General features: G+C 67.4%; 2 protein-coding genes across 8 annotated transcripts; both read right to left on the bottom strand.

The window, feature by feature from the left end:
- Positions 1-2870: 2870 nt before the first annotated feature.
- On the bottom strand, positions 2871-4999 carry ADIRF (adipogenesis regulatory factor). Its single transcript, XM_041747179.1, has 3 exons — positions 4846-4999; positions 3262-3324; positions 2871-3062 (listed from the first exon to the last, which is right to left on the bottom strand). Exons 1-3 carry the CDS (start codon positions 4904-4906, stop codon positions 2959-2961), a joined length of 228 nt encoding a protein of 75 aa, XP_041603113.1. The 5' UTR covers positions 4907-4999; the 3' UTR covers positions 2871-2958.
- A 2738-nt stretch (positions 5000-7737) lies between these two features.
- Positions 7738-11906, bottom strand: SNCG (synuclein gamma). 7 transcript variants are annotated; one of them, XR_005986600.1, is made up of 6 exons: positions 11677-11906; positions 11036-11290; positions 10370-10411; positions 9986-10113; positions 8869-9052; positions 8173-8246 (listed from the first exon to the last, which is right to left on the bottom strand). XR_005986600.1 is itself a non-coding variant. In XM_041747177.1 (5 exons), exons 1-5 carry the CDS (start codon positions 11154-11156, stop codon positions 7996-7998), a joined length of 384 nt encoding a protein of 127 aa, XP_041603111.1. In that variant the 5' UTR covers positions 11157-11290; the 3' UTR covers positions 7738-7995. The 7 variants fall into 7 exon arrangements, 2 of the variants coding, with proteins under 2 accessions (XP_041603111.1, XP_041603112.1); XR_005986599.1 differs by having other exon boundaries at positions 11036-11293; XR_005986603.1 differs by having other exon boundaries at positions 11838-11899.
- Positions 11907-11949: the final 43 nt, after the last annotated feature.

An 11949-nucleotide genomic window follows, 5' to 3' on the forward strand; every position in this document is an offset into this window, starting at 1 on the left:
CGCCAGAGCGCAGGCAGCGGGGCAGCTGCTTAGTTCCGAATAGTCGCCCTTCTCCTCTGGAGACCATAGGGAGGAGAAGGAGGAGGAGGAGGTTGAAGGCCACTGCCAGCCCCACACACATCCAAGCCAGGAGCCAGGACACAAGCAGGGGAGCCTGGCGGGAGCAAGGAGGGAAGGCAAGGAAGTGCGGTGGGTGCGGGGACAGGCCTGCAGCTCTGGGACTAGACGGCCCTCCAGCCAGAGCTCCTTGAACTGAGGACATGGAGAAAGAAGGAAGGTGAGGCCCAGGACCTGGGGGGGGGGGGGGACTGCGGAGGAGCCCCGCGTTCCCAGAGAAAACTCGCCCCTGAGAGGGCAGGGGCTGAAGCCTGGAGGCTGGGACTCCTCGAGGCCGGCTTGGCTCTAAGAGGCCGCGGGGCCAGGGCTGCACACGTGGGTCCAACTCTGCGGGGAGGAGCGTGGGGACCTCGGGCCCTAGCCCCCTCCCAGACAATATCCCACCAATACTTCAGATGTGGACTTGGGATTCCCAACAGCCTCCCACGTCGGGAAGACAGGGGCTTCCCGATGAACGCCGCGGGTTCCCTCTTCCTCCTCAGTGCCTGCCGGGCTGCAGAGGGCTACCGCGTCACCCTGCCCCGGCAGCCGGCCCTCTGTCTCTATAGTGAATAAATCATTAAAGAGAGAAAGTGGAAAACAGAAAATCCTGCTCCTTGTCTCTTATATACTTTGTAATTTGACAATAATCAGAGCTGAGAAGTCAAGGGGAACTGAAATGTAATGTTTTGTTTTTCAAGAAGACTTTATTTATTCCTGAGAGACACAGAGAGAGGCAGAGCTCCAGGCCGAGGGAGAAGCAGGCTCCTGGCGGGGAGCCTGATACAGGACTCGATCCCAGGACCCCAGGGTCACGCCCTGGGCCCAAGGCAGCTGCTCAACCTCTGAGGCACCCAGGCACCCCCCACAACGTAATGTTAGTGACCCTGTGTTTGGCTCCATGAGGGACTGGAATCTGGAGAATCAGGAATTATTTGGGGGAATCGCTAATGGAAGGGTTGATCAAGACCAGGTGCAGTGGCAGCAGCCTTCTCCCCCGCAGCAGTCCTCCGGGGGGAGGGAGCTGCACGCGCCAAGTCCTGGGGGGCAGGAGCAGGGTCAGGCCCAGGCCCAGGGGGCAGGGGGCAGGGAAGCAGGGGGCAGGGGGCGGGGAGTGAGAGGAAGCTTCAGGGCTGAACACGGGGGAACCACATCCTCTTGTGGGTGCAAGGATGTGCCCCGGGACTGACTGAAGGAATTGCCCCCCCCCCCCTTCCTTTCCCTTCCCGCTCTGCGCTCCCAGCACCTTGGCTTGTCCTGGGGCTTGTTCCCTGGTTACAAGTGGCCGCCAAGGTTGCAAGCATCACCTCCAGCCACAGAAATTCTCTTTTTTTTTTTTGGATGGAAAGCTCTTTCCTGAGGCACCCTGGCCCCCAGGTGCGCTCCCCCCCCCCCCGTCTCCTTGGTCGCAGCTGGGCCCCCCCAAACCTGGGGCAGTTTTCAAGGAGCCCTGGGTCAGGAGGGATCTGGGTCACCAGGGGAGGGACGCCCCCGGAGCGATGCCACCCAGCCCCCCTCGTGGCCCCAGGACCTCTCCCGACCCTGCACCACCGGGGGCGGGCCCCGCAGGCGCTGGACGGGCCCCAGCCTCGCAGACCCGCGGCCTCCCCGTGGGCCGCGGGGAGCAGCCTCGGGAGCACACTAGGCGGGGAGCAGGGACCCAGGGGTGGGGCCGGGCTGGCCCTGGGGGAGACCTGGGCAGGCTGCCTCGCCGATGGGGACCCGCCACCGCCTGGGGTCCCGGGAGCGGGGACGGGGGCCCGCAGAGCAGGGCTGCGGCCGAGGGCGGCCACCGGGCAGCCCCGAGCCAGGGGGGCGGGCGCCCCGGGCCGGCGTCGCCTGCGTGGGCAGGTGCTGCGGGGGGACCAACCTGAGGGGCCGAGGCCCCAGGGCGCTGCGGGACCCACGGAGGGCCTGGCGGCGTCGGGCAGGGGCGCTGGGCCCGGGTCGCGCCCCGCGGACCTCTCCCGCTGTGGGGACCGCGGCCCCTCCCCAAGGCGTGTGGTGGGCGGGGCTACGGGGTTGTGGGCGGGGCTCCAGAGGGCTCCCGGGGCGTGTCACGGGCGGGGCTACGGGTTTGTGGGCGGGGCTCTAGTGGGCCTCCCTGGGGCGTGTGGTGGGCGGGGCTCCGGGGTTGTGGGCGGGCCCGGGTGTAATGGGCGGGGCTCCGGGTCGTGTCGTAGGCGGGGCTCCGGAGGCCCCTCCCCAGGGCGTGTCGTGGGCGGGGCTCCCTCATCCTGTTCCCCCCACCGGGGCGCGGCTGCTCGGGCGGGCGCAGCTTCCCGGCCTGGCGGTGACTCACCGCCGGGTGGGGTCGGCGCGTAAACACCCCGCGGGGTGTGGGGGGTGAAGTCCTGCTCCTGGGACTCCGCGTCGTCCCCAGGGCCCCGCCACCGGAGGTCCTCCCAGCCTGTGCTCCCAGCCTCCAGGCCCAGGTCCGGGGAGCAGTTCCCGAAGCCCCTGCCCTTGCAGCCCCTCGCCCCCCTCCCCCCTGAGCTGAGCCCTTCGAGCCCGGGGGGCCCTGGTGTCCCCTCCTAGGAGGGTGGGGTTCCCGGAGTGGGGGGAGCCGTTGGGGAATGGGGGACAGGGTGGCCCCGAATGGCAGCGGGACGCACGCCTACCTCTGGATTTGCAGTTGAGACCTTGGGCAAAGACCCTTGGACACTGTCGGCCTGAACTCTGGCTGTCCGGTCGGGGTTTCTGGATATGGGGGCTCAGCTCTAGGCACAGAGGGCTGGGCCCAGCTTGTGGAGAGGCATGAAGCGGACACAAGGTAGGAACCAGGGCTTTAATAGGGCAGCAGGCCAAAGGCTCACTGCAGCTCAGGGCCTGGAGGCCAGTCATCCATGTCTCCCTCTGGCATTACTTGAAGCCTAATTTTTTCCCAAAACCTGAGAAAGTCTCAGAGGCCTGGTTAGCAGTCTTGTCGATGGTTTCCTGGGTGGACTTGGCCACCTGGTCCATGGCTGGGGAAGGATAGGAGAAAGCAGATGAGAGCCAGGCCCTGGGAACCAGAGCCCTGGAGGGTTGGGCTGGCCTTGGTCACCATCCCCAGGAAGCAGTGTGGGCAGAGGGCCTTCAGGGCAGAGGGGTGTCCGGGCGAGGGCTGCACAGGGTGGGGATTGTGCTGGGGCGCCCACCCTCCTGCCCACCAGCCCACCAGACCTTTCTGTCCTGCTTCTGTGGCCTGATCCACCACTTGCTGGGCCGACGCTCCTGCCGCAGTCACTGGAACAGAGAGATGAGGCCTTTAGCCCCTGTCGCTGACCACAGGGCCCCACCCCTGCTCCCCCACATCTGTTCTTTCTCTAGAGTAGCCTGTCCTACAGGCCCAAGGGTCCGATGCCATCGAAGTAAAGTCCTTTGACTAAGGCTATCCAGCCCGTGAGGCACAGGCACCCTTTCCATTGCCTCTGGGGTGTTGGTGGTTATTTATAACTCTGGGCTCCTCCCCTCTGCCCTGCTTCTCTTCCCAAATCCAGGACTGCAGAGAAAAGTATCCCAAGGGAGGCTGGAGCTGGAATCTGGGCTGGCGCTGCTCCTGGGCATGGCGCAGGAAGGACCCTGTCCCCTTTTCCACAGTTTCTCCCCAGAAGTCTAATGCAGATGCCTCAGTTGCCACCTTCCGTGCTTGGGGACTTGACTTCTGCGAGGCCCTCTCCCCCTGTCTCTGTGCCTTGCCCCAGAGGGCACACAAGCAATGATGCTAGTGCCTCGGTGGGCAGGCAACTGGAGGCATTAGGAGATGAAGTCCGGAGAAGAGGTGACGCTTCCAAGGTCAGGCCATCTCCTCCGAGTTCCTGCCTGTGGTGAACAGGGTTTCCAGGGGCTCAAGTGGGTCCCACCTGCTGGGTGAGCAGACAAGTGACTCCGGCCTCCAGAGCTCTGACTCATCCTTTTTGCTGAACAGGAAAGAACCTGCTTTACTCAGACTCTGGGCCAGGGGGGGGGGGCGGGGTTGCGTCAGGCAGGCCCTGGGTCTGGCTCCCAAAGCCTCCCCACCTGGCCTATGTGACAGAACCAGTCTGGGCCACAGATGGGGAAGGTGAGGCTGGGAAGGAAGGGCCTTGTACACAGGCTTCCTGGTAGCACTTTGGTTCCAGGGGAGCGACTGTGGGGTTCCCTCAGTGCTGAGGTGGCCCCTCAGCGACTGGGGCCCTGGTGAAGGAGGGAGTTAGTTTGGGTGTCGTCTGTTGACTGGGACATGGGCCGGACACACTGGGAGCTGGAGTCCAGAGGGAGGCTGACCTGGGACTGGAAGAGCAGCTGGGGGGGGGGCGCTCCTCACCTTCCCTACCCCCAGCCTGCCCCCCCCATCCACCTGCAGCCGTGGAACCTCAGGCCTGAGGAGGAAAGAGCTGGAGGTGGAGAAACAAGGCTGGGGACCTGCCCTCTGGGGCGAGGGGAGGAAGGCTCTCGGGGTGAGGACATGGAAGGAAACGGGTGGGGGACAGGACAAGGCTGGGGTTGGGCCCCTTCCACCACCCCATCAGGTCCAGTGCGCCTCGCAGAGCCCAGGGCAGAGATGGTTCTGGGGTGTCGGGCGCTCTCCCCGGGCCTTCGCCCTCCCCTAGGGATGGGGGGCTGCTCCGGATGGGGTGGGCCAGTGCCCCGTGCAGCCTCCACCGCTGCTCCGGGCGATGCCCGGTCCCCCGAACTCCTGGGGCACCCTGTTTCCCCAGGAAGGCACCCCGTCCCGCCCGGGCCCCTGGGCAGGACCGCCTTGGGCCCGCAGCCGGGCATCCTCACCCGCCTCCTGGGCCGCCCCCTGCACGTGCTGCTTCAGGTCCTGCAGGCCCTTGCCGGCCATGGCCAGGGCTCCGCTCCGGGAGGGCGCTGGGTGCTGGAGCCAGTTGCCCTGGGCCCCGCTCAGTGCCGCTTTATAAGGTGCTCGAGGGCCCGCCCCGCGCGGGGGGGCGGTAGTGGGGGGGCAGGGGGGAGCAGGGGTACGGGGCGGTTCCCAGCAGACCCGCCCTGGACGACTGGGCCGCGCTCCAGCCCCCCCCAACCCCCCCCCTGCGCATCCTGCCGGGCGGCGGCCCCACCGGGTCTGGAGGGGCCGAGGGGTGCAGGGGTGGGGCGGGGGTGCAGAGAGGGGCTGGGGTAGCGGGGCGCCCGCGGCCTGACCCCCAGGATGCGGTGGCCGCAGCCTCGAGGCTGGGATCCCGCAGGAGCGGCTGCTGAGCGCGGCCCCGGCTCCACGGCAACCTCGGGGAAGTGGGCGGCGCTGGTGTGTAGGGAGAAACTGAGGCACGGGGGCGAGCGCGGCCCCACCCAACGTCCCAAGGCGGGGCCTGGAATCTGGTCGCTGGGTGTGGACCCAAAGCCGGGCAGCGGCCCAGCCGCGATGCGCACAGCCCGCAGGGACCCCGCAGCGCCGCCCGGAGACACCCCCCCACCCGCCCGCAGACCTCCCCCCCGCAGACACCCCCGCAGACCCGCCGCAGCAGGCAGGGCGGGGAGGGGGCAGGTCCCGGTGGCGCCCGGAGCCCTGGCCGGGGCCTCCATCGCGGGTCCCCAGGGGCCTGCCAGCTGGACGGGACGGAGCCTCGGGCACCTGAGGTCCCCTCCCCCGGGCACGCTGCAGAAGCGGTGACCCCCCTGTGCGGAAGCCGCAGAGCCCCGCGGAGCTCGCTCCCGACGCTCCCCCCGCCTCCGCCCCCCCCCCCCCCCCCGTCTGCAGGCCCCGCCTACCGTCGGCTCCCGAGGGCTCTAACGCGGGGGAGGAGGGGGCGGGAATAGGGCCGGCCCAGCGGCTCTCAGGCGATAGGCACCTTAGTCACACTACTTGGGTTCACATACCCCCCACGGCAAGTCCCTCTCTCCCAGCCTCAGTGTACCCCATCCTGGATGGGCAGACAGGGGAGACAGTCTCCCCAAAGTGCTACTGGGAGGGTTAAAGGGGCGGTGGGGGGGGTCCTTCCACTGGGGCCATTCACCTCGGGCTTCTCATGTAAGAAGAGGGGTACGGGGAGACCAGGTGTTCCTCGAGGAAAGTCGGGCACAGCCCCAGGAGCCCACAGCACATAGTAGGGGTCCTTTTTTTTTTAAACGTAGGCTCCATGCCCATGGTGGAAGCCAACCCATGGCTCAACCACTGAGGCACCCAGGCCCCACACCTACGGGTTTTTAAAGGCTAAGAGTACTGCAGGTGCCATGGGGTGGGTTACAGGCTTCCAAGACGGTGCACACCTAGATGGTTGGCATTTGAGCCCAGGAACGGGCCCTGAGTAGGTGTGCAGGGGAGGAGTCAATCATCACCAGGCACCCTTCTAGGTTCCTTCAGCAGAGGCAGATGGCCCTGGGAGCCTAGTGGTGCACTGTCCACAGGGACTGGGTCTAGGTGTCCCCCCCCCCCCACCAGTCTTCTGGTCTTGCCTCTCCTCTCTTCTTCTTACAGTCCAAAGAACTCTCAGGCACACCCAGGCCCCAGGTGGACGCTCCCAGGCATGCATGGGCCTGCTTGTGTGCTCACCTAGGAGCAGTAACCACCCCGACTGCCCTGAACCTCTTCCAGACCCTTCACTCCTCCCACGGTGGGATTTGGGGGCCTGGGGGGGCAGCAGCCCTCTGCTCCTTTCTGCCTCCTCAGCCGCAGGTGCCTGTGGCCAGCAGGCTGGGAGACAACCCTGCTCAGCTGTGCTTGCCTGGCTTCTAGCCACCAGAGCTGGCCTTGACCCCTGCTTGCCACCACTGAGGCAGGATGACAAAGGGGTGGTCTCCCTAGTGGCTGAATGCAGGCGTGAATTCAGCTCTGGCTGGAGGCTTGGGGCAAGTCACCCAGATGAGCCCAGAGCATCTGGGTGCCAAAGGGGAAGGAGCCCCTCGGCTGCCTCTGAACAGGACCCCGGGCACGATGCCCATAGCACTTCATATAGGGCACCTGCCAGCCTGGTCCCCAGGTTGTTTTGAAACCCTGGCAGGGGTGGCATCTGCCATAAGCACACCAGTCCACACCGTCGGGGTGGCTGTAGCAGAGCATGGAGTTAACTGGGCAGCTCTGGAAGCAGGCAACCTTGGCGTCTGCCCAGGCCCAGGCTGCCTCGCTCTGTGCTCTCAAACAAGTTATTTAACCTCTCTGTTCCTCCGTTCCTCAGTTCATTCTTGGGGAAATTGGGGTCATACCAACAGTTTGTCCTGAGGATTAAATTAGGTGAAGTGCTCAGACCTGGGAGGGGCTCATTTTTACTACTTTCAAGGTGGAGGCTTGCGCTCCTGCATCCCAGAGGTCCTCTCTTCTAATGATCCTGGACACGACTTCTGGTGACGGATGAGGAAGCCCAGCTCAGGCTGGCTGGGGCCCGGCAGGAGGAGCCATGGGGTCACGCGTGCGCCAGGAGCGCTCAGAGGCCTTGCCACGGGCCTAGCGGAGCAGCTCTGGTTACCGTGGGCTCCGGGCACGGCGCTGGGCTGTCTGCGGGAGCCACAGGGGGCCACTCCCTCCACGTAAAAACACAACTGTGTGGGCATCCCGTTGTCTCTAGGGTGCCTATTCTCAGGAGGTTCCCGAAATGCCCAGGGTCTGCCTGCGGGGCACCTGGCCCCAGGCCTGCTTTCCAGAGCCCCGGCAGGCTGCCCAGCTCCCGATCCGGGTGCGGCCGCACCGAGGGGGCCCGGGCCCGGGAGGCCGGCGCGGAGGGCTTGAGTTCTAGTTGGAATTTATTTGAATTCACAGCAGCATCTGTGGGGTCCGAGGGGCCGGGGGTCGGAGGCCTCGAGGGAGGGAGGGGGCGGAGGGGAAGGCGTCAGAGGCAGCTTGGGCGGACAGGCCTGTGGGGCGCTGGGTGTGGGCGCAGGGACACGGGCACCCAGGTCTCGCTCCAGGGCTGGGCGCTCCGAGGGAGGTTGGCCCGAGGCGGAGGCCTGCTCCCTGGGGCCTCCACGGCTGACTTGCGTGCCTTAGTCTCCTCCACTCTTGGCCTGGGGGGAAAAAGTGACCCTCACACACAGCCCGACGTGGCCACCCCGCATGGACAGGGCCAGGGGTCATTCCTGGGGGGACCTCACGCGGCTGCCCTGAGCGCTCTGGGGCCCGGCGGGGAAGCAGGCCCAGGGCCCTCTGGGAGCCCAGCACTTGCCTCCTCAACCACTTCCTCTTGCACTCTGGCTGCCTTGTCCTCCTGGGGGGCCGCGGGTTGTTCTAGGTCCTCCTGCGGGGGGCAAAGGGGAGCATGTGGGCTGTGCGGAGGCCGGCCACAACCAGGGCTCGAACCCCGCAGCTAGTGGAGGGCGGGAGGTGACGGAGTGTGAGACCCGTCTGACCCCGGGAGCGACAGCGCCTCATGGAGGGCCTCCGCAGGGGCGCCAGGTGCCCTGCAGCCCAGCTTCGCTCCCCGCAGGCTCCTGGGCAGCGCACGGTCCTGTGGAGTGGGTGCGGTGGGGTGGGGTGTGGTGCAGTGGGGTGCGGTGGGCGGGCATAGCCCTGAAACCCTAGCTCGGCCTGCCTGGCCCCATCCTCAGCATCGCTGAGTCACAGGATCGTACACCCTTGTCTGACTGCCCCCTAAGTGACCCTCGGAGGAGGGGTATGTCATCTCTGTTCATGGGGCCAGGGAGGCTGAGCACCTGGCTCAAGGCCTTGGAGCCCAGACGATGGGGCCGGCAGGGATCAGGTTTGGCTTGCTCCAGGCGCATCCCTAGCCCGACAGCACCCTTCTCTCTCCCTGCCTCCTAGATGGGCTCTGGGTTCAGCAGGGCCGCAGGGGGCCAGCTGGGGTTACCCAGTCCTCCCACTGCCTGCGTCCTGCTCCCTTGCCCCAGCCCCATACTCACCTAAGGTGGGCTGCCCCGGGGGGCGGTAGAGCACAGCTGCACCCAGCGCCAGCCGGGGTAATCAGCCTGGATCCCAGTCTTAGCCCCCAAGGGGCTTTAAAGGGCACCAGACTGTGCCAGCCGTGGGGCAGGCCTTTGGGCAAAGGGTGGCGGCCACCTGCCTTGTCCCGCTGTCCCGCGGCACCTGAGGCCGGCCGGTGGAGAGCTGTCAGGCGGTGCTGCACCCCCGAGGCTCACTGGGTGGGCATCCGACTGGTTTTTAGGTGTCACCAGGGAATGTCTCCCTCGGGGCGCCCCCCAGTGCTCACCAGCCCTCGTTCCAGGCCCTTGCCACACTCCAGGGCCTCCCTAGCTTGGGGCTGGGGGTCGGACAGGCCTGGGTCCCAGAGCACCTTTGGGTGGTGCCCAGAGGCACAGATGATGGTCACCAGCCCGCTGGGTGCTCAGGGCCATCCAGGAGGAAGTTTCCTGGGGGGCGCTCCCACCCCCCATGTAGGCACAGGGTCACCGGGGCCATGGGGGTCACCAGGGTGCAAGGGGCGGGCCACTCAGAGGACATGGGGCCCTGGGCTGGTCCTGAGGGTGGGCGCCCAGGGCCCCGCACTCCCCGAAGCGGGGGTCGCCAATGCTCGGTCACTGGAGCTCCCCGCCCCGCACCCAGGCCCTCGCCCGCCTCACTGCCACGCCCTGTCCCCGGGGATTTTTTTGGATTAAACGAGTTAATAAGTGTAAAGTGCTCCAAGCTGAGCCTGCTTGGCCAGCTGGCCACCCACCCCAGGCTGCCCTGCACCGCCCCCACCCCCGCCCCCACAGTGCCCCTGTGCACCTGTGCAGGGTGGGGTCCCCAGGGGGCGCTCCCCCCTCCCCCCTGCAGCCTGGTGGCCTGGGAAGTGCCGCCCAGGAGGCCGGGGGACCTTGCTTGCCCTGGTGAGCTGTGCCCCATCACCCCATCGAGGAGGCCAGGAGCATGTGGGAGGAGCCTCACTTTGCAGCAGCCACACCCAGGGGCCTGGAGGTCCCGTGGTGCCCCCACCCGCGCTTCCCTGGAGGTGGTGGGGGGGTGCTGTGGGGCTGCTCCTGAGCCTCCCGGGAGGGGCCCGCTGGGGCGGGGACCCACCTTTCGCACCACGCCAGAGGTGATGGCGATGTTCTCCGCTTCCTCCACCGTCTTGACGGCCACCGTGTTGACGCTGGTGACCACGGCCTCACTCACAGCGTTGGCCTGCTCCTTGGTCTTCTCAGCCACTGCAAGGGGACGTGGCTGCGGCTGGGCCCCGTCCTCCTGTGCCCCCCCCTTCCCCCAGTTGGGCCTGGCCAGCTAAGTGCTCAGAACTGGAGGCCCTGGGCCACCCCCGCTGACCCCAGAGAAACCCTGAGGCAGCAGGAGGCCCTGCAGGGCTCTGGGTCCCAGCTGCGGGTAAGGACCCTGGGCCGGGGGCTTCAGGACCAGCCGGGGCCCCTGGAGGTCCTGGCCCTGCGGCCCCTGTCCCAGGCTCCTCACCTGAGGTCACGCTCTGCACCACATTCTCCTTGGTCTTGGCTCCTGGGGAGGAAACGGGGGCGTCAGGGCAAACAGAACAGCTGGGCAAGCTGTGGGGTCAGCGGCAGTCCCTTCAAAGGCTGCTTCCTGCCGCATCTGGAGGAAGGGGATGGATGGGAAGTGGCCGCCGGGCAGGGGCGACGGGCAGGGGGCTGCCAGAGGCCAAGCTTGCCAGGAAGTGGCGCAGGACAGAGCTGAGTCACCGGCTTCCGAGTGGCTGGGGGGCTGCCCAGGACCCCGGGGCTCGGGCTCCTCCCCCTGCCCTCCCACAGGGTGGGTCCCTGGGTGCTGAGCACCTGCTGGCTCAGCCCATGGAGGCTTCTCATGGAGCCTGAAGGGGGTGCTGGGGTGGGGACCTGGGTTGCATCCGTGCCCCCTTGCACGTGTGGGTGTACAGACAGGCATGTCTGCGGGCTGCCTGCCCTCTCGCTGTCCTGCCCCAGGGACCCTGGGGGGCAGAGGGGCAGAGCAGAGACGGGGGACACTAGGGCTGGGGTACAGGGGACGGGGGCTCCAGGGCCTGGCACCCTGCTTCAACAGCCGGGTCCCCCCCATGCCTCCCTGGGGCTGGGGGCTCAGGCTGGGCCCCAGGGCTGGCCTGCCACGCCTTGCCTCGGCCGCACTCACCCACATACAGGACCCCCTCCTTGGTCTTCTCGGCCGCCTCCGTCACCCCCTGCTTGGTCTTCTCCACGGCGCCCACCACGCCCTCCTTGGCGATGGAGAAGCCTTTCTTGAAGACGTCCATGGTGTGGGCAGGGCAGGAGGCTGAGTGTCGCGGGGAGCGGTGGCCGGAGCTGGTGCCAGCACTGCTGCAGCCGCCTCCCCGCCACCGCCTCTTATTGACGCCCGTGAAATATTGATGATGCAGCGGCGGCGGGGCTGCTGGGAGCAGGGGGGGAGGGGGAGGGGGGCTGGGCGGCTCGTCCCTCACCAGCCCTTATGCATCCCCCACCCACCCCCCTGCCTGGAGCTGGCAGGCCCGGGGCCAGTGTCTGCCCCCCAGGGACAGAGGCGCTCAGAGGGGAGGTGGCTTTGCTACCAGTGTCCCAGGTAGGGCGGGGTCAGGGTCCTCGGGCCGGTCAGGCAACACTGGTCAACCTCCCGCAGGACCAGCCTGGGCTGCCCGGTGAGTCACCAGCGCCGGGGTCACCCCCCACAGGATCCAGCAGAGGGTGCAAGGAGGGCTCCCCGTGGCCCAGCCTCCAGCCCCCAGTGCCACCCCCGACGCCCACCCCGGACACCCCATCCCTGTCTGTCTCCACCACCTGCTGGCTCCCACAGCCCGGGGCAAAGGGCACGGAGTAGGCCTGAGGTGCCCCCCGTATCCCGGCCACCAGCGGGGACGGGCAGCAGGCTCCCGGGCACGGACCCCCTTCCTGTGGCCCCGCTCTGCCCCGCACTCCTCTCCTGGCTCCCGGGGACGCACGTGCTGTAGCCGCCTCCTGCGCCCCACACCTCCCGTGTCCCTGACCCGAGTCCTGTCGAGGCACAGGAACCAGCCTGGGTAGTTGGCTGCCGTGGGGGGGCGGGGGGGGGGC

Source organism: Vulpes lagopus, chromosome 3 (genome assembly GCF_018345385.1).
Source record: "Vulpes lagopus strain Blue_001 chromosome 3, ASM1834538v1, whole genome shotgun sequence".
NCBI lineage: Eukaryota > Metazoa > Chordata > Mammalia > Carnivora > Canidae > Vulpes > Vulpes lagopus.